The 21,281-nt window shown below is 38.7% G+C and overlaps 1 protein-coding gene across 9 annotated transcripts in view; it reads left to right on the forward strand.

Moving 5' to 3' along the window:
* The window catches only part of clasp1a (cytoplasmic linker associated protein 1a), a 66,818-nt gene extending 46,101 nt beyond the window's left edge, over positions 1-20,717 (forward strand). For 3 of the 9 annotated variants that reach the window (XM_053626699.1, XM_053626704.1, XM_053626708.1), the window contains 17 exons: positions 1,947-1,970; positions 3,841-4,085; positions 4,289-4,352; positions 4,712-4,875; positions 4,972-5,050; positions 5,194-5,337; positions 8,251-8,346; positions 8,879-9,025; positions 9,264-9,370; positions 10,644-10,791; positions 11,050-11,290; positions 11,963-12,019; positions 13,451-13,623; positions 13,957-14,085; positions 14,754-14,960; positions 16,263-16,379; positions 18,212-20,717. In XM_053626699.1, coding sequence (XP_053482674.1) covers positions 1,947-1,970; positions 3,841-4,085; positions 4,289-4,352; positions 4,712-4,875; positions 4,972-5,050; positions 5,194-5,337; positions 8,251-8,346; positions 8,879-9,025; positions 9,264-9,370; positions 10,644-10,791; positions 11,050-11,290; positions 11,963-12,019; positions 13,451-13,623; positions 13,957-14,085; positions 14,754-14,960; positions 16,263-16,379; positions 18,212-18,298 — 2,229 coding nt within the window. In that variant the 3' untranslated portion in view covers positions 18,299-20,717. The remainder of the gene's footprint in view (positions 1-1,946; positions 1,971-3,840; positions 4,086-4,288; positions 4,353-4,711; positions 4,876-4,971; positions 5,051-5,193; positions 5,338-8,250; positions 8,347-8,878; positions 9,026-9,263; positions 9,371-10,643; positions 10,792-11,049; positions 11,291-11,962; positions 12,020-13,450; positions 13,624-13,956; positions 14,086-14,753; positions 14,961-16,262; positions 16,380-18,211) is intronic. The other 6 variants (XM_053626709.1, XM_053626702.1, XM_053626705.1 and 3 more) reach the window with 3 other exon arrangements.
* Positions 20,718-21,281: the final 564 nt, after the last annotated feature.

Raw genomic sequence — 21,281 nt, forward strand, 5'->3', positions numbered from 1 at the left:
TCTAATTACATTACATTAATTAAGTCATGATGCAAGGTGAAAACAGATATACACATTTTTATAGGAACTCTCTACAGGTTACTTTACAAACAGAATCATATGGTCATGTGAAAAATTAAGTACACCCCATGGAAATTGTTGCCTTTTTTGACATATTTGGACAAGCAATCTTTCGATCATCTTTGAAACAGTGCCTCTTAATAAAGTTTATACAATTTAACAAAACCACAAGGAAAAATAGCTTTTTCAATCATTTATTCAAAAGAAATATCAATAGATGTGATATTCTTCTGTGGAAAAAGTAAGTACACCCTTGGCCTCAGAAGATAGTATTGCCCCCTTTAGCAGAAATGACTTCTTGTAGGCGTTTCGCGTAATTGTCCACCAGTCTCTGACATCGGCTTGCTGGAATCTTTGATCACTCTTCCATGCAATATTCTTTCATTTGCAAGATGTTTGAGGGTTTTCTTGCATGTACTGCCCGTTTCAGATCCCCCACAACATTTCAATGGGATTCAAATCTGGGCTTTGACTAGGCCATTCCATAACCCTCTATTTCTTCTTTTTGAGCCATTCCTTGGTGGATTTGCTACTGTGCTTAGGATCATTATCCTGTTGAAAGGTCCACTTTCGCTTCAACTTTTGGACAGATGGCCTCACATTATCTTCGAGCACTCTAGGATATGATGCAGAATTCATAGTTGAATCAATGAATGCAAGCTGTCCAGTCCCTGAGGCAGTGAAACAACCCCAAACCATCAAATTTCCACCACCGTGCTTCACAGTTTGTATGAGGTTCAGGTTCTTCTGAAAAGCTGTCTATGGTCAGTACCAAACATGTCTGCTATTACTGTGGCCAAACAACTATATCTTTGATTCGTCTGTCTACAGCACATTATTCCAAAACTCCTGGCCTTTGCCATTTTGCCACTGCTCATTGGCAAACTGTAGTCTTTCTTTAATGTTCTTTTTAGACAGCAAAGGCTTTTTTCTGGCACGTCTCCCATGCAGGTCAAATTTGTGCAATCTCTTTCTGATTGTAGAAGCATGCACTTTAACACCAACAGTTGCAAAACTCACTAGCAGATACTGTGATTACATTTTGAGGTTCTTGGAGATTTCTTTTTGCATCAGACGGTCTGCTCTTGGACCGTCTGATTTTGACTGGGTTTCGTCTGAATTTGCTGGGACGTCCAGTCCTGGACAAATTGGCAGTCGGCTGAAATCTGCGCCATTTGTAGATGATTTTCCTTACAGTGTATTTGAAATAATTTTGAAATGGGCATCTATAACCTTTTTCCTGAAGGCCTTGTAGACCTCTTTAGATCTTGGCATGATGACACCAAACACCTCAGTAGCAAAGGGAACACCAGACACTAGATATGAGAGGGGTATATATAAGTCAGGTTCCACCTGCTAAGCAGATTCTAATCACTGATTCTAATCCCTAAGCAGATTCTAATCACTGATGCCCAATCTTGAACACCTGATTCTAATTTTATGGATTTGAAGGTGTGATAAATGTAGGGGTGTACTAACTTTTTCCATGTGACAGATCTGTTTTTTTGTTCATTTAAATTGTGAAAATTACTGCAAAATGTCAGTTTTCAATGGGTGCTGTTTCAAAGAGGAATGTTCAAATGTTTGCTTGTCCAAATATGTAAAAATAAAATAAAATTTACATGGTGTATTATTTTTTTTTCCACATGACTGTAAGTGTATTTATATCCTAGACATGGCAGGTTATAAGCTCTGTAGAAGCACTTTGATGGTTTAAAAATCAGTACATAGTCCACTGAATACAGTGCCACAGAAATCACCATGGTAGTTACGTCTTCATAATCTAGGTGCAATTTCCAAAATGTCTATTTTGCATTCGACAATGCCCTCTTTGAAATACATGTCTCTTTACTCTTGCTTTCTTGTTTGTCTGGTAATACCTTCAGCTGTTAGGAGACTCCAGGAATAAGGTAGTTATTTACTCACGGTTTGTATCGCCATCCTATCCACTAAACAACAGAGTCACTCATGTTATCCTTACCAAGTCAAACATTAAACATGCCTTCAAAACCACCACAAGCATTTTCAGTTCTAATATGCATATCAGTTTTCTTCATTATCCTGAACTCTGTCAACATAAATCTTTAGGACATTGATGTACAGTCCCAACCCAACATATTGGGACAGCAAGGCCATTTCTTTTGTTTTTGCCATACACTGGAGGTGATATTTGGGTTTGAGATCAAAAGATGAATGAGACGGTAGATCACAATTTCATTTCATGATGTTTACATCTAAGATGTGTTAAACAATTTAGAACATGGTGGTCTGCTTCCCAGTTTCCCACCCAATTTTTTATGTGAGCAAAAGTATTGGAATAGAAAGTCTTAAAATAAACAAAAATTAATATTTGGTTGCATATCCCTTGCTTGCTGTAACTGCATCAAGCTGGAGACCCACTCACATCACCTAACATTCTTCTTTTGTGATGCTTTTCCAGGCTTGTACTGTAACTTCTTTCAGTTGTTATTTGTTTCAAGGGGGGTTTCTCCCTTCAGTCTCCTGTTCAGAAGGTGAAATGCATACTCTACTGCGTTTAGATCTGAAGACTGACTTGGCCAGTCTAAAACCTTCCATGTTTACCCCCTGATGAAGTCCTTTGTTGTGTTGGCAGTTTGTTTTTGCTTTTTGTCTTACAGAATGATGAAGTTCCTCCTAATTAGATTGGATGCATTTCTCTTTAAATTGCCAGACAAAATGCTCATGTAGACTTGTGAATTCATTCTGCTGCTACCATCATAATGATAATGAGTCTTTATTGATCACATATACATATGCACAGTGAAATTCTTTTCTTCACGTACCCCAGCATGTTAGGAAACTGGGGTCAGAGCGCAGGGTCAGCCATGATACAGCACCCCTGGAGCAGAGAGGGTTAACAGCCTTGCTCAAGGGCCCAACAATGGCAGCTCTGCAGTGCTTGGGCTTGAACCCCTGACCTTCCAATCAGTAATCCAGAGCTTGAACCCCCGACCTTCCGATCAGTAACCCTAAGCCTTAACTGCCAAGCCACCACTGCCTCCCATGCTTATGAGTTACATCATCAATAAAGATTAGTGACCTTGTACCAGAAGCAGCTATGCAAGCCCAAGCCATGACACTACCTCCACCATGTTTCACAGAAGAGCTTGTATGTTTTGGATCATGAGCAGATCCTTCTTTCTACACACTTTGGCCTTTCCATCACTCTGGTAAAGGTTATTGGGTGGGTTCAAACAAAGGTGCCATGTTCTAAGTTGTTTAACACGTCTAGATGTAAATATAAGGAAAATAAAGCTGAAATTCTAATGTCCTCTCAAATTCATCTTTTGATTTCAAAGCCAAATGTTTTAAGTATATAGCAAAAACGAAAGAACTGGCCTTGCCGTTCCAATATTTTCAGAGGAGATTTTTATATATCTTCACATTTTTCTAAAGCCTGTTTCAGTTTAACGTTTTGGTTCTTAAGCAATTTCATTGTGTCTGTGAAGTACATTACCAGTGAAAGTTTTTGTATAGCCCTCCAGTGAATTATCACTGTAATGTAGTGTTCTACTTAAAATATTCACATTCAGATAATGTTAAATTTCTACACCAACCTCTAAAAAGCATTACAGACATGGTGCGGTTAACATCTCTGCTTTATTTAAACATGCTGTATCCTGCATGGCTTTTCATGTATTGAGTTGTGCATGGTGATTTATTTATTTATTTTTTTTGAATACCCCCATAACTGGCTAACCCTTTAAAAAAAAATTATTCCAGTGTCAGCTTCTGTAGCATCTTGTTCTCTTTTCACAGCGTAAACCTATGAGAAAGCGGTATGAGTCTCCAGGGATGTACTCAGATGACGATGCTAACAGCGATGCATCCAGCGCATGCTCTGAGCGCTCATACGGATCCCGTAACGGAGGAGTACCACACTACCTACGGCAGACAGAGGATGTCGCTGAGGTGCTTAACCACTGTGCTAGTGCCAACTGGTCTGAGAGAAAGGAAGGACTCCTGGGGTTGCAAAACTTACTTAAGAGCCAGCGCGTCCTTAGGTATGCCTAATTCCATAAAGTCAGTTTATTATATAACAGATTAAATGTACAATATACATGTAGTGTAGTTCTACTTCTGTGAGAGCATACATTATTCTTTAGAATAGATGTTGCAGTGGTGTGATTATTATTTAATTCGCTGTAGTGACCAGCACCGGTTGAACTAGTTAAATTCCGTTTCCTTTCTTGCATGTATTTGGCAGCCGAGTGGAGATGAAAAGATTATGTGAGATCTTCACGAGGATGTTTGCAGATCCTCACAGCAAGGTAACCTACAGGAACAATGGCATGTGGCTTTTAATTATTTACTAACTTTGTATTCAACATTTGTGAAGTGTCTTGCTTGGGTTAAACACTTGGGAGGAATACTAAAAGCACATTTCTAGAAAATGTTTCTAAAAGCTGATTGGTGACCACTAACTCAGTGTGTTTTTATTATTTGCATGTTCTGCCTTGGCCTGGATGTTAATAACAGAGAGTAAGTGAAGCTTGTCTGGTTTCTCCTCTGTCCCACTGTAAATTTACATTGTACTTGTAAAACATTCATTATAGTATAACAGCTATTATACTATATTTCCAGTTTAGATTGCTTAATGTTCTTTCCTGATAAATATTTTGTGTCTCAGGTGTTCAGCATGTTCCTGGAGACTCTGGTAGACTTTGTCACTGTTCATAGAGAGGACCTTCAGGACTGGCTTTTTGTCCTGCTCACTCAGCTGCTAAAGAAGATGGGCGCTGATCTCCTGGGTTCAGTTCAGGCCAAAGTCCAGAAGGCTCTAGATATCACTCGGTTAGATGCATCTCTTTATTGGGCTTAATATATGTGCTTGTTCTTGTTAATACTCGTTGAATGTGCTTTTTAAAATGTTTTGTTTCTTTCCTGCAGTGAGTCTTTCCCATTCGACCAACAATTCAACATCCTTATGAGGTTTATTGTCGATCAAACGCAAACTCCCAACTTGAAGGTACATGATCTGAGTAGAGCCTACTTTTATTAGCATATTTAGTCAGTAGTAATTACTTTTTGTTTTGGGCTGGGTATATTGAATGTTGTGTTTTTTTTTTGTTTTTTTTTTTTTTAATTTATTTTATTTTTTTTAAATTGTAGGTTAAGGTGGCCATCCTGAAGTACATTGAGTCCCTGGCAAGGCAGATGGACCCTGCAGACTTTGTGAATTCCAGTGAGACAAGATTAGCTGTGTCCCGCATCATAACCTGGACCACAGAACCCAAAAGCTCTGATGTCAGGAAGGTACGTCTCCACCAAGATGAATGTACTTAAAAATGTTAAAGATTCACATACAATCCCCTCTCAAAGTATTGTAACAGCGACAGGACATTTCTTTTTTCTCTTTTTTCTTTTTTTGCTATACATTGAAAACTTTTTTGATCTTTCAGATCAAAAGATGAATACGAGACAATAGGTCAAATTTCAGATTTATTTACCTGATATTTTACATCTAGATGTGCTAAACAACTTGGAACATGGCACCTTTTGTTTGACACTATATTACACTATATTATGTGTCTATATATATATGTGTATGTGTATATGTATATATATATATATATATATATATGTGTGTGTGTGTGTGTGTGTGTGTGTGTGTGTGTGTGTGTGTGTGTGTGTATATAATAATCTTATTTTCAAAATTAATGTACATTTATAACACTACCTGTTACATTACCCTGGCATTAAATACAAAAAATAAATACAGCTGCTGAGGGGGTGATGGTAAATTTGACATAGTTTTTCTCTTCTGACAGCTGTAATCCATCACTCTGTATGTTTTTTTTTCCCGCTCTTGGAAAGTCATGGAAAGGAAATATATATATTTTTTCTTTCACTGTTTGAGCAAATGATTATGCAAAAAGGATATTTGCTATGGTCTCCCATACCCCTCTATAGAAGTTTACCCTGCTATAGTTTACTTAAACCCTGAAATGGATGTATATGCATGAACACAATCCATTATTGCTGATGTATTGTGTAGCATGATTGACAGGTCTTAAAATTTTTTTTGGAAATGTCTTGAAAATGTATTAAAAAGTATTAAATTTGAAGTGCTGATACCTGCAGATACCATGATTTTTCAAGTGATCAAAAATATTGGTACATGTGACTGACACAGTACATGTTTGTATTACCAAAATATTGGTTGGTACATGTTTCTTGTTGCCCAGGTGTGCCCTATTAAATTGATTGTTTAAAGAATTATTATCTGCTCCTGGTTTGAGCCCTGGGTTTCATCTGTGAAGGCTGGATTTGTTGTTAAAAAGGATAAACCAACAAGAAGACCAGAAAGCTGTTTATGGGAGCAAAGCAAGCCATTTTAAAGCTGTGAAAAGAGAAACTCAATCAGATCCACTTTGCAAACATTGGGCATAGCTAATACAAGCATTTGGAATGTATTGGAAAAACCACTGGTGCACCAACAACCAGACATAGAACAGGTTGGTTAAGGAAAACAACAGCATTTGATGACAAAAACATTGTGAAAGCTGTAAAGAAAATCACATCTTTATTGATGATGTAACTCATGATGGTAGCAACATAATGAATTCCGAAGTCTACAGAAAGATTCTGTCAGCCAATTTACAGAGAAATGCATCCAATCTAATTGAGATGAACTTCATCATGCAGCAAGACAGTGACTCAAAACAGTGTCAACACAAAATTCATCAGGGGAAAAAAATTATGTTTTAGGCTGGTTGTCAATTGAGCATGCATTTCACCTCGTGAACAGGAGGCTGAAGGGAGAAACCCCCTGAAACAAATAACAAATGAAAGAAGCTACAGTACAAGCCTGGAAAAGCATCACAAAAGAAGAGTGTAATAGTTTGGTGATGTCACTGGGTCATCGGCTTGATGCAGTTATTGTAAGCAAGTAGAGCTGCAACAACTAATCGATACAATTGATGATAATCGATTATGAAAATCATTTTAGTCTGATGTTTATATTTGTAACAGTTTATGGATTTTATTTTAAATAAATGAGAAAGGAATTGAAAATTATTTTTTCCCGGTAGATCCAACTGATCAATCAACCAGAAAAATATTCGGCCGATTAATCGCTTATGAAAACAACCGCTAGTTGCAGCCCTACAAGCAAGGATATGCAACCAAATATTAAGTGTTATTTAAGACTGTCTCTTCCAATAATTTTGCTCACCTGAAAATTTGGTCTGCCACCAAAGGTGACATGTTCTAAGTTGTTTAACACATCTAGATGTAAATATCAGGAAATGAAAGCTGAACTTGTGATCTATTGTCTCATAATCATCTTTTGAGCTCAATCCCAAACGCCTTCAGTATATAGCAAAAAGAGTGTATGTATGTGTGTATGTATGTATACATGTATGTGTATACAGTTGTGCCCAAATGTTTGCATACTCCTTGCAGAATCTGCTAAATCTGAATACTTTTAACTAAATAAGAGGGATCATTAAAATCCCATGTTGTTTATTTATTTAGTCCTGTCCTGAAGAAGCTATTTCACAAAACAGATGTTTACATTTAGTCCACAAGACAAGATTATAGCTGAATTTATAAAAATTACCCCGTTCAAAAGTTTACTTGATTCTTAATACTGTGTGTCGTTACCTGGGTGATCCACAACTGTGTTTGTTTTGTGATAGTTCATGAGTCCCTTTTTTGTCCTGAGCAGTTAAACTGCCCACTGTTCTTCAGAAAAATCCTCCAGGTCCTGCACATTCTTTGCTTTTCCAGCATATTCTGCATATTTGACCCTTTTCCAATAGTGGCTATATGATTTTGAGATCCATCTTTTCACACTGAGGATAACTGAGGGACTAGTACACAACTATTACATAAGGTGCAAACATTCACTGAAGCTCAAGTATGGTAATACGATACATTAAGACCTGGGTGGATGTAAACTTTTGAACAGGATGATTGGTGTAAATTGTTAGTATTTTGTCTTTTGGAAAACATGTAACTATTTTATTTAGCGTCTGAAGGGCAGAACTAAATGCGGGGGAAAAAAGAACTTTAAGGTCCAAATACAGATAGATGGATAGATAGAGGGCTGGGTTCCTATAATCTGCTGGGCATCTCAGTAGTGCCAAATCTACACATTTCCCCTTGTTAAGAGCCTGCAGTTGCCCGTCTTTGTTATTGTCTTATACTTGCACTGTGGCCTAGACCCTTCATAACTGGGCGAGTGAGGAGTTTTCAGGCAGGCCAAGCACTACAGCCGTGCTGCCCGGAGAGGGTAATCTGGAGGAAAGGTGTAAGCAGGTAGTGCCCTCCTGTCAGCTTAACTGTCAAACAGCACACCCTACAGCCTCTAACCCTCACACTAGCGTGATGAACGTGACCTTTCTGTCTCTAACCTGCATCTCACAGACTGAAAAATTTAGAAATTGAGCTCTACTGTATTTTGTTGTTCAGTGTCTTCACTTTGTGAAAACTATGCAAAAAGCCTACAAAACACAAGGACTATCATCTTTCTTTCCTTCCTAACACGTTTTGTGTTCTGAAAAATTAACCATCATGTTAACTATATGCATGTCTGTGTGTAGTAGCTGGTAAGCTGTGATAAGAAATTTACAACTGATTTGCACAAGTTTTTAGACTTGCACAAAGTACTCATCAGCTTTCGCTCAGTTTGTGAGAAGCTTCACGGATTGCCTCTCTGATTTCCTCTCTGTATTACTTACACTTGTTGTCAACTTCCTTGTTTATAAAAGTCGTTTCTAAAAGTTCATAATCAGTTTGCTTGGTTTAGACTGTGAGTTGTGCTTCTGATGGTGTGTGTTGTGTTGTGTAGGCTGCCCAGGTGGTGCTGATCTCTCTCTTTGAGCTGAACACGCCTGAATTCACCATGCTTCTTGGAGCTTTGCCCAAAACATTCCAGGATGGAGCCACCAAGCTCCTCCACACCCACCTGAAGAACTCTAGCAGCACCAGTGGAGTGGTAAATGCCTTTTCTTTTTTTTTTTTTTGTCCTACTTCCAAAGCCATGCATTTATTTAGATTACACAGTGCCCTCATTATGGTCACTGGCCATCTGGTCATCTTCAGAATTTTTACTCTACATCCTGCCATCATGTATCCTATTATTCTGTGTCACAGGCTGTCTTGATGTTTGCTTTTCCACTTGTGTACCCGAGTACAGGTTTACTGTTTTATTTTTCGTTGCTTTGTTCATTCAGAGTTCTCCCAGCAACACAATTGGTCGTACACCACCCAGGCATCCATCCAGCAGGACGAGCCCCCTCACCTCTCCCACTAACTCCTCTCACACTGGTCTTTCACCAAGGTAACCCGTCTTTCCATCTCAGTTGCAGTTCACCAGCCCGATAATGCATGATTGCACTTTAGTCGTGGAAGTGTAGTGGATACTATACTCACGGCAGGTCACGCGTTTGTTTTCTGTAACCTCTCCCATAATACCTTTTTATGAATAAAAAAATTTCTCAAACGCATCTCAAAAATGTAGAACTATATTCTTGACATGAGTGTAACATCTAAGTCTACAGTGCTGATTTTTAATCAGGCCTTAAATAGAGTTACAGTCTTAAGGATGTGCTCTTAAGGTTGTGTTTTCTTTCTTTTTGGGGGGGGGGTCAGGGGGTTCCCTCCATAACAGATAGGTGTTATCATTTTATGTAGCTCTCTTGAAATACCTGTTGATAGCTTATGGGTTTCTAATCCATTCTAAAACTCCTTAACTCGTACATAACATAAACCTCAACATTCCAAATATATCTCTCTTCCTGTTCTTCCTTCCATATCCAACTCTACTCCTCTAATTTTCACTCCTATTCTTGTCCCCTTCCATTCTCCTGTCTTGTTATCTCCTCTCTCTTGTCCTGTCCTGTTCTGTGTTTTATTTCCTCTCCTGCCCCATTCTCTGTCGCGCTCTCTCTCTCTCTCTGTCGCGCTCTCTCTCTCTCTCTCTCTCTCTCTCTCTGTCGCCCTCTCTCCGACTGATCTTTGGGCACAGTCGGTTGTGGGGTTGGAGTGTCGATGGGTTCTCAAAGCACCCAGCACCTCCTCTACCTCCTCCATCTCAGCCCTCAGTCCCTGCCCCTTGTCTCAGGGCCCTGCGCTGCACAATCTCCCCCAGGTAACTCAGCCACTAGGCTATCATTGTGAGGGGGGGGCAGCATGGGTGCTAAGACCCCACCCACTCAGGACAAGCCCTATCACAAAATTCTTGAAAAAGAAAAATTCTTTTAAGAGTAAAGTTCATTCAGAAATACAGCCTGTAAACCATCATGGCTCTATAGTCCAGCATATTGGATTTGGAATGAATTAAATTTGATTTGATCCCAGTTCAGCTTGTGCTGAGGCGTTCAAGATTTCCTCTATAATGTTTGTCTCTGAAATAGTGCATGTGCTTGTAATCAACTTCAATTCAATATCATCAAGGGCATATTTGTTCTTCAGATCACCTTATTGCACATATTAGAGCTCATCATTGTTTGGCAAGCTGATGGTCCTCACTCTTCACAGTGACTTTGTGCTTTGTATATATCCGGCATAACACTGACTTTCATTTCTTCTCTTTCTTCTTTTCTCCTGAGCAGTATGCTGGAGTATGACACCGAGAATATGAACTCTGATGAAATCTACAGTTCACTGCGTGGCGTTACAGAGGCCATCCAGAGCTTTAGATATCGCAGCGAGGAGGACCTCAACGAGCCAATCAGACGTGAATTCAAGAAGGATGATGGGGTAGGTGCTCTCAGAACTTCTGAACTCGCTTAGTTTATGTGCTACAGCTATAGTATAGATCAAAATCTGGAATGGTTCATGAATAATAAGTATTATTTGAAATTAAGAAACTGTGCTACTACTTAATAATATACATTTCTATAGAGTATAGTGTAATGTTTCTACAGTGTGTTACTTTCACCGTAATTTTGTTCCATTCCAGCAGTAGCTTTAGCAGCACCACTTACATACTTGCACTTTGTTGCATTTATGTTTTAGGTTGGCAGGGACACTGCATCACCTGGGTCAGATTCTCGGTTAGGTTTGGATATAGTGGAGGGAGGGCGCACTGCCTTGGATAACAAGACGTCTCTGCTCAACACCCCCTCTCCACGTTCTTTTGCTGGGCCAAGGACACGAGAGTTTGCACCATATGGCTATGGAGACACCATTGGTGGTTATGATAAGAGTGCTTTGAAAGAGGCTGTCTTTGATGATGACGTGGAACAGTTCCGTGATTGTGAGTTTGCACTCTGCCATTAAGTCATTTCTGCTCTGCTCACCTTGTCTGTTTCATACCATTTCATATGGTCATTACTGTCTGTGTTAAATCAACAACGCGAAACTTTATAAGGGTATGAAAAATAAATCCTAGTGCAGCATAGGGGCGGTTTTAGCTAGCCACAAACGAAGCAATGCGTCCAGCCACTTGCATAATCTAACTTGCTGTATATAAACAATATTTGATGTTAGTCAAGTAGATGGAATGCTTAAGGGTGATCAAGAATATATAGATGGAAAGTTTAAAGAAAAGAAGTAGAGATGCAAAAGAAGAGTAACATTAAAAAATGAATTGTAATTGGCTTTTAGGATAAAAATAGAATGACTTTTAGCATTAGATGCATCTTGCCATGATACACAAGGAGGCATGAGCTTGAAGAATGCAGAAAGGCAATTCAATAAGGATTTAAAAACAAAATGAAAATTAAATGAATTTCTGAATGCATAAGAAAAGCAGAAGCATATCTACTCTCTCTCAGTAATCAGGACATTCTTATTTTCACGTGTACTTTTCATAAAGGCATGAGGGGTAGTAGGGGATCAAGGGGCTGGGGGTGTCATGAGTTTCATCTAGTATATTGGTCATCACATCCCTACTGTCCTCCCTCCTCCTCTCCTTCCCTCTCTACAGGCCGTCGGCAGGAGTGCAGTGAGAACAAGATGGTGCTCTCCAAGGGCTTTTCTCCTGGTAAAGGCCGACTCAGTAGAATAACAGATTACTCCTCCGACATTTCTGTTTTGTCCTTTGTCAAATTGCTTCATCACAGTGTTTTCCATTTACCGCATCTCATCTTTGGTGGCATAGCTGCTTCTGTGCTAGCAGTGCTTGAGTCACGAATATCATGCAGTGACTTAATATTAGAGCTGCAACAACTAATCGATTATGAAAATCGTTGTCAACAAATCTCGCTATCGATTAGTTGGTCTGAGAACGGCAAGGGGCACGTTTACTCATTATGTTTTGTGTCCCAAATGGCGTACTATACACTATGCACTCTACCATCTAGTTTAGAAGGGTAGGATCGTCTCTAACCAGAAGTATAAGACATTTCCCTTTCGATGGCACATAACGCATGTAATGCAACGCTGCTAGCTATAGCTGAATACCCAGAGTCAATGCAAATGATTTTCTTCAGTTTGCTGTTTGTTAGCGTTACCTTTTATGTCCAACATGACTGAGGCGTAATCGTCAAGTGACAGTGGGGGAAAAAGTGTGCGACCCACTAAGGCATGGGAGCATTTTATATTAAAAGCCACGAAGAAGACTGTAACCTGCAACATAGACATATAAATTTGTGTTTATGGCCTGCAAACTTTACAAAGCCGAGCTTGTGTACCACGGAAGCACGACAGTGATGCACGAGCACAAACTTGCGTTTAAATCCAAAATTCTTCACTGTGTGCAAGGGGTTGGGGAAACTGGTGCAAGTTGCCCAAAATGTTTAGTTTAATTCCAGTTTATTGTCATTATACGCTGTATTTGCACGCGTGCAGTGTAAATTCTGTCGTATATTAAAACGGGAGCAATCTGTAATTTATGTATTCCTCTTTGTAAGTCACTTTGGATTAAGTGTCTGCTAAATGAATAAATGTAAATGTATCTGTAACGAAGCTGCGTTGCTCCTCACTCGCAGTGTAGACGCGGTGACAAACAGTGCGTGCGCAAGCAAAATCTGCAATGTCTAATTGAAATAGTACAGTCAAAGTAAACACAAGTAGAACAATATGCCTATAGGGGTGAGGAACAGAAACCGTAAGGTGCAGTGAAAGTGGGAGTTTTACTTTATATAGTTGCAGCCCTATTTAATATCGTATAACTTTCGGTGGTGGCTCTTTATTACTGCATTAAATTTTTTCTGCCTTTATATCATTGCTTTTTTGCTTTAGGCAAAAACTAACAGAGCTTGAACTTGGATTTATGTCTGTAATATACTTGGAGTAATATCTGGCTGTACAAATGTGTGTAAAAATCCAAGGAAATACTAATCCTAGTTGTTTTCTACTGTCTTCTAAATGGTGTCTGCTCCAAATGTGGCCGGGTAGCTAAATAAAGGTAAAAAGTCAGGTCTCTTGCCTGGTTTGTCCTCTATTTTGACTGCATTTGCTTTGGATTACTTAGACCTGGTGGCAGACCTGCTGAAAGAGCTGTCCAATCACAATGAGCGAGTAGAAGAGAGAAAAGGGGCACTGGTGGAACTTCTGAAGATCACCCGAGAAGACAGCCTAGCTGTGTGGGACGAGCATTTTAAAACCATCCTATTGCTGCTCCTGGAGACACTTGGAGACAAAGATGTGAGACTTTACCTAAACAGCCATTTTCATCTTAGCTTCGCTGTGATGTGCAAGTATACACATTGGGCATTATCTACGTTTAGAATCCTCCTCTGTTAGCAGAGTCTCTCCTGTTACATAGCATCTACTCATCTGACAGTGTGTAGAGTAAAATGTGCTTCCTTCACCTTATACCTTCCCTCAAAAAAAAAAAAAAAAAACCTGGCTGCTTTTTGTTGTACATAAATACATTTAATACAGTGTTCCACTCCTATATAAGCATTGTATGACACATTTATTTTCCCCTCTTTCCTGACTGACTGTAAGTAATTTACATTCTGCTGTCTCTTACAGCACACTATTCGAGCTATGGCTCTGCGTGTTCTCAAAGAAATCCTAAGGATTCAGCCAGGCCGCTTCAAGAACTATGCAGAACTCACCATCATGAAGACATTAGAGGCTCACAAAGACACTCACAAGGAGGTTACAAACGCTTTTTTCATTCATGTTCTTTTCATCATCAACCTTGTATGTTGGGCAATGTACATTTAAAATAAAGCAGTATCCTCAACCTTTGTTTTGATGACCTTTACCAGTTCTCTGAGGCGTGCTAATTTTTTTACTCACCACTGTGTAAATATGCCTCTAAAAAACAAAATTACTGCATGCCCAAGTTAACATTATTAACTTTATTTAGGAAATGAAAGAACTTTTCATAATTAAGTCTACACATATGTCACTGCATGATGCAATTAAATCAAACCAGGATTTTCTCAGAAGTCATGCTATTGAAACAGCAATTAACCAGAAGGTCTCTAATCCCAGCTTAAAGTTCAACACCTGCACCAGTGAAAACAGAGCATCTAGTTTACTGCTCATCAATGATGTTCACCGAAAACAGATGAATAAATGAATGAACCATAGGGCACACCTGCCTCTAAGACAGAACTCCCTGACCATGTTCGTAGCACCATCACTGTCATTACTCACACGAGTCACGTGATGAAATATTATACATTCCTAAGTTTTTGATCTTTTGTCTTAATGACAACGTGAGATTATATTTTATATAAGGGAAAATGAATTGAATGAAAGAAGGTTTAACCTACAGAAGCTTAAATACTGTTCTTCCTTTTCCCTGCTCTTACCAGGTGGTAAGGGCTGCTGAAGAGTCTGCATCCACACTGGCTGGCTCCATCCACCCTGAGCAGTGCATCAAAGTGCTGTGTCCCATTGTACAGACTGCAGACTACCCCATCAACCTAGCAGCTATTAAAATGCAGACAAAAGTCGTTGAACGCATTGTCAAAGATTCTCTTCATCAACTGCTGCCAGACATTATTCCTGGCCTCTTACAAGTGAGTTTCTAATGTTTCTGTTAACCATCATTTATACTCGCTTGTAAAACATAATAGATAAATAAATACATTTAAGATTACGGTTGTTAAAGGAATTAAAAGGCAATATCTTACTGATGCAATTGCAACAACCTACCAACCACTGCTAGATTTTAGGATATGAAAGTGTGTCCAAAAAAGCATTAACAATTTCATTCAATTAAAATGCATGTGTGTGTGTGCTGGAAGAGATTAGGGGAAGTGGAATGTAAATGGGAAGATAAGATGTATTTATCTCTTTAATCACTTATTTAAGACTACCTTTGCTTTACACATTTTCCTTTTTGGAATGCTCATTACGGCACATCACAGTAACAATGTGAGGAAAGTTCTTTTGTGCTTCCATGAAAACACTCACCCAATCCCTTTATATGTTAGGTGTACACCTCATTTATTACATACACAGCTCTGTTATGCTGTGGGGTCATTTTGCTGGCGTGGTTTGTGTCCACATGTTCCCTTAGAGGGAAGAGTCACTGCAAATCAAACAACATTCTTGTATCTGATCAACTTTGTTATGATGAAACATTTCTATCCTGATGGGACTGGGCCAGGATGACCGCGTTCCCATCCACAGGGCACGAGGACCCACTGAGTGATTCGACGAGTGTGAAAATGATGCAAGTCATATGCAATGGACTTCGCTGTCCCCAGATCTCAACTTAACTGAGCATGTATGGGAGATTTTTTTAAATGGAGAATGGGATTGGGAGATTAGTTACACCAAGCTCTCTGCCTCCATCTTCAAAACACCAAGAAAAATATTTTTAAGAATATCTTTAGGAAGAATGGTGTTCACCCTCCGTTATAGTTCTAGTGATTTTGTAGAATCTGTGCTGTGGCTTATGGTAGCTTAATACCTTACTAATACACGTTGGTACATGTAAAATGGTACCATAAATAATTTCAGTTCAATAAATAGTAATCTACTATTTTACAGTAGTAATAAATATCAGCTGTGTTTTGTGTGTGTGTGTGTGTGTGTGTGTGTGTTTGCTAGTAATATAAACAAATCAGCTGTTAAATGGGCTGGGCTTAGATGTGCAGAGTTTAGGCATGTAGACAATGTGATGAGATTATTGAGTGCCACTTGTAGACATAGCTGTCCAAATGTATTGTAAATGTATTATTATTTTTGTTTTTTTTACTCCCTCATCACACTCTCATAGCTATCTATCCTAACTATCCTTTTGACTTTTGTGCGTGTGGGTGTGGCTAGAGCTATTGGTCAGTATTAACATCTATGTTTCTGTCTGTCTGCAGGGCTATGACAACACAGAAAGCAGTGTTCGCAAGGCCAGTGTCTTCTGCCTAGTGGCCATCTACTCTGTCATCGGTGAAGAGCTCAAGCCCCACCTGGCACAGCTCACGGGCAGTAAGGTACAATCATGTGCTCACCAGTTCAAAGTTCTCTGCCCTTCTTCCCACTTATCAATCTTGCTTTGTTTGTTTGCTTCCACTTCTGTTGCTGTGTGTTCACATTTGTCCTAGTTCCATTCCACAGCAGTTTGTTTCACTTGACCTGTACAGATCAACAAGGGTCGCCAAACACTGACGTAGGTTAACCTAAGTTACGTTAAAGCCACAGTACTGAACTTTTTCCTCTCTATCACAATCTCTGTTTGAAACATAAAATTTCAGGTTACTTGCGGTGTTATTTTTACGTGGGTTGTGCTTCGGCACTGCTCCTCTGCGTGAATGAATCTGATGGTTTTGAGGTATTCGTATGGGTTGTATGTTGGTATATTAGTATACTATGTATTTATATTAGTATATAGTAGTAAAGTGTATATATATTTGTATATTAGTATATTAGTACTCGACAACGGAGGTGGCGGCGAATTTCCTGGAGTAGAGCTGAGTTACTCTGTTTCATAGCTAGCAGGAAATAAGTGCAATTTACCACACTGACCATAGCAAAACAAACAAACAAAAAAAAACAGCAGCATAGGAAACTAGATACCTAGCTGAATCAAGCGAGCGAGTGTACTAATGTTAGCTAGCTCCCTATTGAGCCACTGAAATGTCTTACCGGTTCAGCAGAATAAGAGCAGTCTCTGCATCAGTCTTCAATCCCTTCAGATCTCAGAGTCTTCGCCACCTCTCAAAAGCCATGCTGAGATTTATTCTCATTTTAAAACGGGCTCTGTCGCTTTTTCCTTTTTCACTGCAGGCTCTCAGCAGTTAGGGTTTTCTTGGTTTTGATAACAGCTGATGCCCAAGACGTCACCTATGACTGCTGTTTAGAACGATCAGGTTTAAAAGCAGCCATCTAGATGACCAGTTTAAATTCTTAGCAACTGTTGTAAGAAAAGTTACAAACACTCCACCGTCCTCAGCCCCCGCACACGAGATACAGTAACCGGGTTTTCTTCTTTCTGTTTACGGACGTGACATACCCACACAAAGACGACTGACATCACTAACTTTTCCCATGAAATCCGACCCGACAGCTCAAATTATAAATTATTATTATTATAATTATAATTATTATTATTATTATAAGCTTACCATTGCGAATCGGGTAAGGTAAGGACACCGTTTTGAACATTTTGAACAAAAATTATTATTATTTTTATTTTATTTTTTTACATACGTACTTGCTCAATAATTGATTCTTTTTCATTTTTAACCAAAGAAAGTTTAATACTGCAGCTTTAAGGTGGATGTCTTAACCTAAATTCCCAGCATTTTTAGCCATTTTGTAAGCATTCTGGACTATAACTATGTGATGCAGCAGTAATTGTTTTCGGTGAATAAACCTATGTTAGTGCTGGCTAAACAACCAAATAGCAGAGCAGTGGTTATGCTGATTACATACATACTATTCTTACTGTTTACATTTATATTTGCCATTTATTTTTTGAGCTATTGTCTAAGTTTTTAAACATGAGAGCAGTCACATAACTATTAACTATTAATTGAAGATGACTGCAGCAAACCCTTTTAAGGGAAATCTGAAATCATGTATTTGTGTTGTAGGGCATCTTTTTGGGGGTAATTCTGTAGATTTTAGACAATGGCATCAACTGCATTAATGTTCTCTACCTCTGGAATGAGAGTTCACTTACTAGTGACATTTAAATAAAAAAAAAAAAAAAAAATAAAAAAAACTCTTGCTTTCTACTTTCTGATGGTATCTAGTGATCACACTACCCATAATAATGCTAAATGTTGCAATTTCATGGCATTGTTAAATGTTTTCTCCACAGATGAAGTTGCTAAACCTGTATATCAAGAGAGCCCAGACAACCAACAGCAACAGCAGCAGTTCGTCCGACGTGTCCTCTCACAGCTAATGCAGAAGGCATGCTCATCACTGCCCTGCACTCAATAGTTGGGTCTTAGCTGTGCATCCTTCAGACCTTTTTGTTCCTCTTTAATGTTTTTTTTTTTTTCCACCCCTGGATATTTCCAACACACTTTACCCATTTCCATCAGTATTCCTTTTGATTTCCTGTTTCCTGATCATTTCCTGAATGTAAAAATAGATTGAAAGTTTCTTCACAGTGAGTTCTAGGGATCACATCTTCGGATTTGTATAACTGGCACCAGTTATTGTTTTGTTTTTTTGTTTGTTTTTTGTTTGTTTTATTTTTTGTTTTGTTTTTAAAGAAATGACTTGATATTTAACATTTAATAATGTAATAATGTGGTTTTTTTTCCAAATCTATAGTGTTTGAGGTTTTGACATTGTTTTAAATGGGGAACAGTTGCGTAGGTTAAATATGTCACTTGAATCAGAGTTAGTGGAGGATCATTTGGCTGGCCGAGTGATTTTAAATGTGATTTGAAAAGATCAAGTGTCATTTTAAGGTTAAGCTAAAATGACAGCCAAAAATGTAGGACTAAGTGTATACGTTTATTTAAATTTGTATTTAAATACAGTGACATGCCGTCAGAGCGGCACACCCTGTAACACAGAAAAGGATCTAAAATGTATCCTTTATGTTTGTAATTGAAGTTTGTTTTAAAGTCTATGGATTTGTATTATTATGAGTTGCTTTACTTTATAAGGATGTCCAATAGCTTTTTTGTTTCTTTGTTTTTACAGTATGTTTTGCCCTGTGATAATGGCACAAATCAACCTGAACAAGGTCAAACTACTGAGTGTATATTCCACCCAACATTTTTTGATGTCAGTGCAAATTTTCTGCTTCAAATTCACAGTTGAGTTAAGAGCCATGCTAAATTATTTTATAGCTTCCTAACTCACGTCAGTTATTTTTTCAGTAATTCCACAATTGTGGGTTGGTAAGGTTTGCTGTACATCTTGAACAGGCTGTTGGTTTGACTAAACACACTCAGCTCCTCTACCTGCAGGAAATCCCTGGACTACCATAATTAATAAAAAACAATCATTTTCCGCTTCGCAGTATTTGTAAAGATCATTGCAAAAAATCTGGATGGACTACCACATGAACACACATGCTGAAGCCCCAATTTTCAAGAAAATGACAATCTAAATGAAAATTTAAAAGCTTAAAATAATTATTTGTTTTCATACATGAAAGTTAACAGGTGCTTCACTTTATTGCATTGAAAGAAATATGATCCGGAGCATCTTGAGTCAGAAACACTGAATGAATGTTTAAAGATTCCTGTACCACAATCCCACCCAGACCGAGGTCTATACTGATCCTGCTGCTTTAATGAAGACTTTACTCAAATGTGTAGATGCTAATGAATATTTTTTGCAAATGGCAGTGATTCCTGCTTTGAAGGACAATTGAATGGTGGCAGAAACATCAAACACTACCGTGCATATTGTTTAGTTTTTTTCTCATATTATGTTTTGGCCACTCAGACTGTTGGTTTTAAGTGTGCACTCTGATTTAAATGTGAAATGTGCTATAGATACAGGGCATGTCTATAGACTATATGAAATCCCTCTAAATTGGCATAAATGAATAATAGATGCATTGTCTAATGGCTGAACCTTTTACCAATTGCTTCTGTAGCATTTGCTTTCAGATGCTTTTTGTACATATGTTGTTATAAACAAAAAAAAAAGCGAAAAATAATGGGGGTTTTGCACGTTAGCCTGCATGTTTTTGGAACACACCCATCTTGCGCTGCAGTGATTGGCCTTGTTACAGTTTTTAGAACCTTGCCTCCTCAGTCCTGTGGTCAGCCTGTAAATACAGTATTAATGCTTTACCCCCAGCCAGGAGGCATCCAAGTACAAAACTTAAATAGGGCTTAATGAGGTGACCAAAATATCATGTCTGTCTCCCCATAAACAAATTCATTGTAAACAGTGGGTGAAAGCATCTTAGTTCTACTACATATTGGGGTTTTTGCGAAGGTACACTGTGTGTGCCTGTCTTGGTAATATCCAGCTTCTTTTTTTAAAAAAAAAAAATAGGGCCAATGATGGCCTGACATGGAAGATTCTTTCATATTGTCTGAATGAGGTCCAATATAAAACCGAGCCAACTTTGAAGGGAAACTTAAGTATTAGTTGATGACTGGGTCTCAATAATCTGTGGAAATGTGGGGTCACAAAAAGTATTCCAGCAAATAGTTTTCTGCACGTGTTCTAACTTTGTTTTTGTCATGTAACACTAATATCCATATTTATACATTTTAATTTTCTTTTACTGTTATGACTGTACAGTTGTGTTTTGTTTTGTTTTTGGTTTTTTTTAAAGGGCCATGTGTGATAGATTTGCAACCTGAACCTGTTTGCCCTAAAATAAACCTGACACCCTGACAGTAATTGTGTGTGTGTGTGTGTGTGTGTGTGTGTGTGTGTGTGTGTGTGTGTGTGTGGTGAATGACAGTTTTCGCTGCTCCTTATAAGTAAAACTGCTACCATTTTACAAAAAAAAGGTTTCTTACTTTAGGTAGCTTTAGGTGTAGCATACCATTAATTAACTGCCTTAATAATTATATCAATGGAAGGTCCTCACAGTATGTTCGCCTCACACCTCCAGGGTTGTGGGGGGTTCGATTCCCACCTCTGTCCTGTGTGTGCGGAGTTTGCATGTTCTCCTTGTGCTTTGGGGGATTCCTCCAGGTACTCCGGTTTCCTCCTGCAGTCCAAACACAAGCGTTGTAGGCTGATTGGCATTTCTAAATTGTCTAGCTAGTGTGTGTGTGTGTGTGACCCCATGCACGGTGTCCCCTGCCTTGTGCCACGAGTCAAGCTTTCTGCGAACCTGTGTAGGATATGCGGTACAGAAAATGGATGGAGGAAGGTCCTCACAAGAATTGTCAGGGGGGGGTGTGTGTGTGTGTGTGTGTGTGTGTGGTGAACTGCCCAGTGCTGTGTTACTC

The sequence above is a fragment of the Ictalurus furcatus genome, chromosome 6 (assembly GCF_023375685.1).
Source record: "Ictalurus furcatus strain D&B chromosome 6, Billie_1.0, whole genome shotgun sequence".
Taxonomy (NCBI): Eukaryota; Metazoa; Chordata; class Actinopteri; order Siluriformes; family Ictaluridae; genus Ictalurus; species Ictalurus furcatus.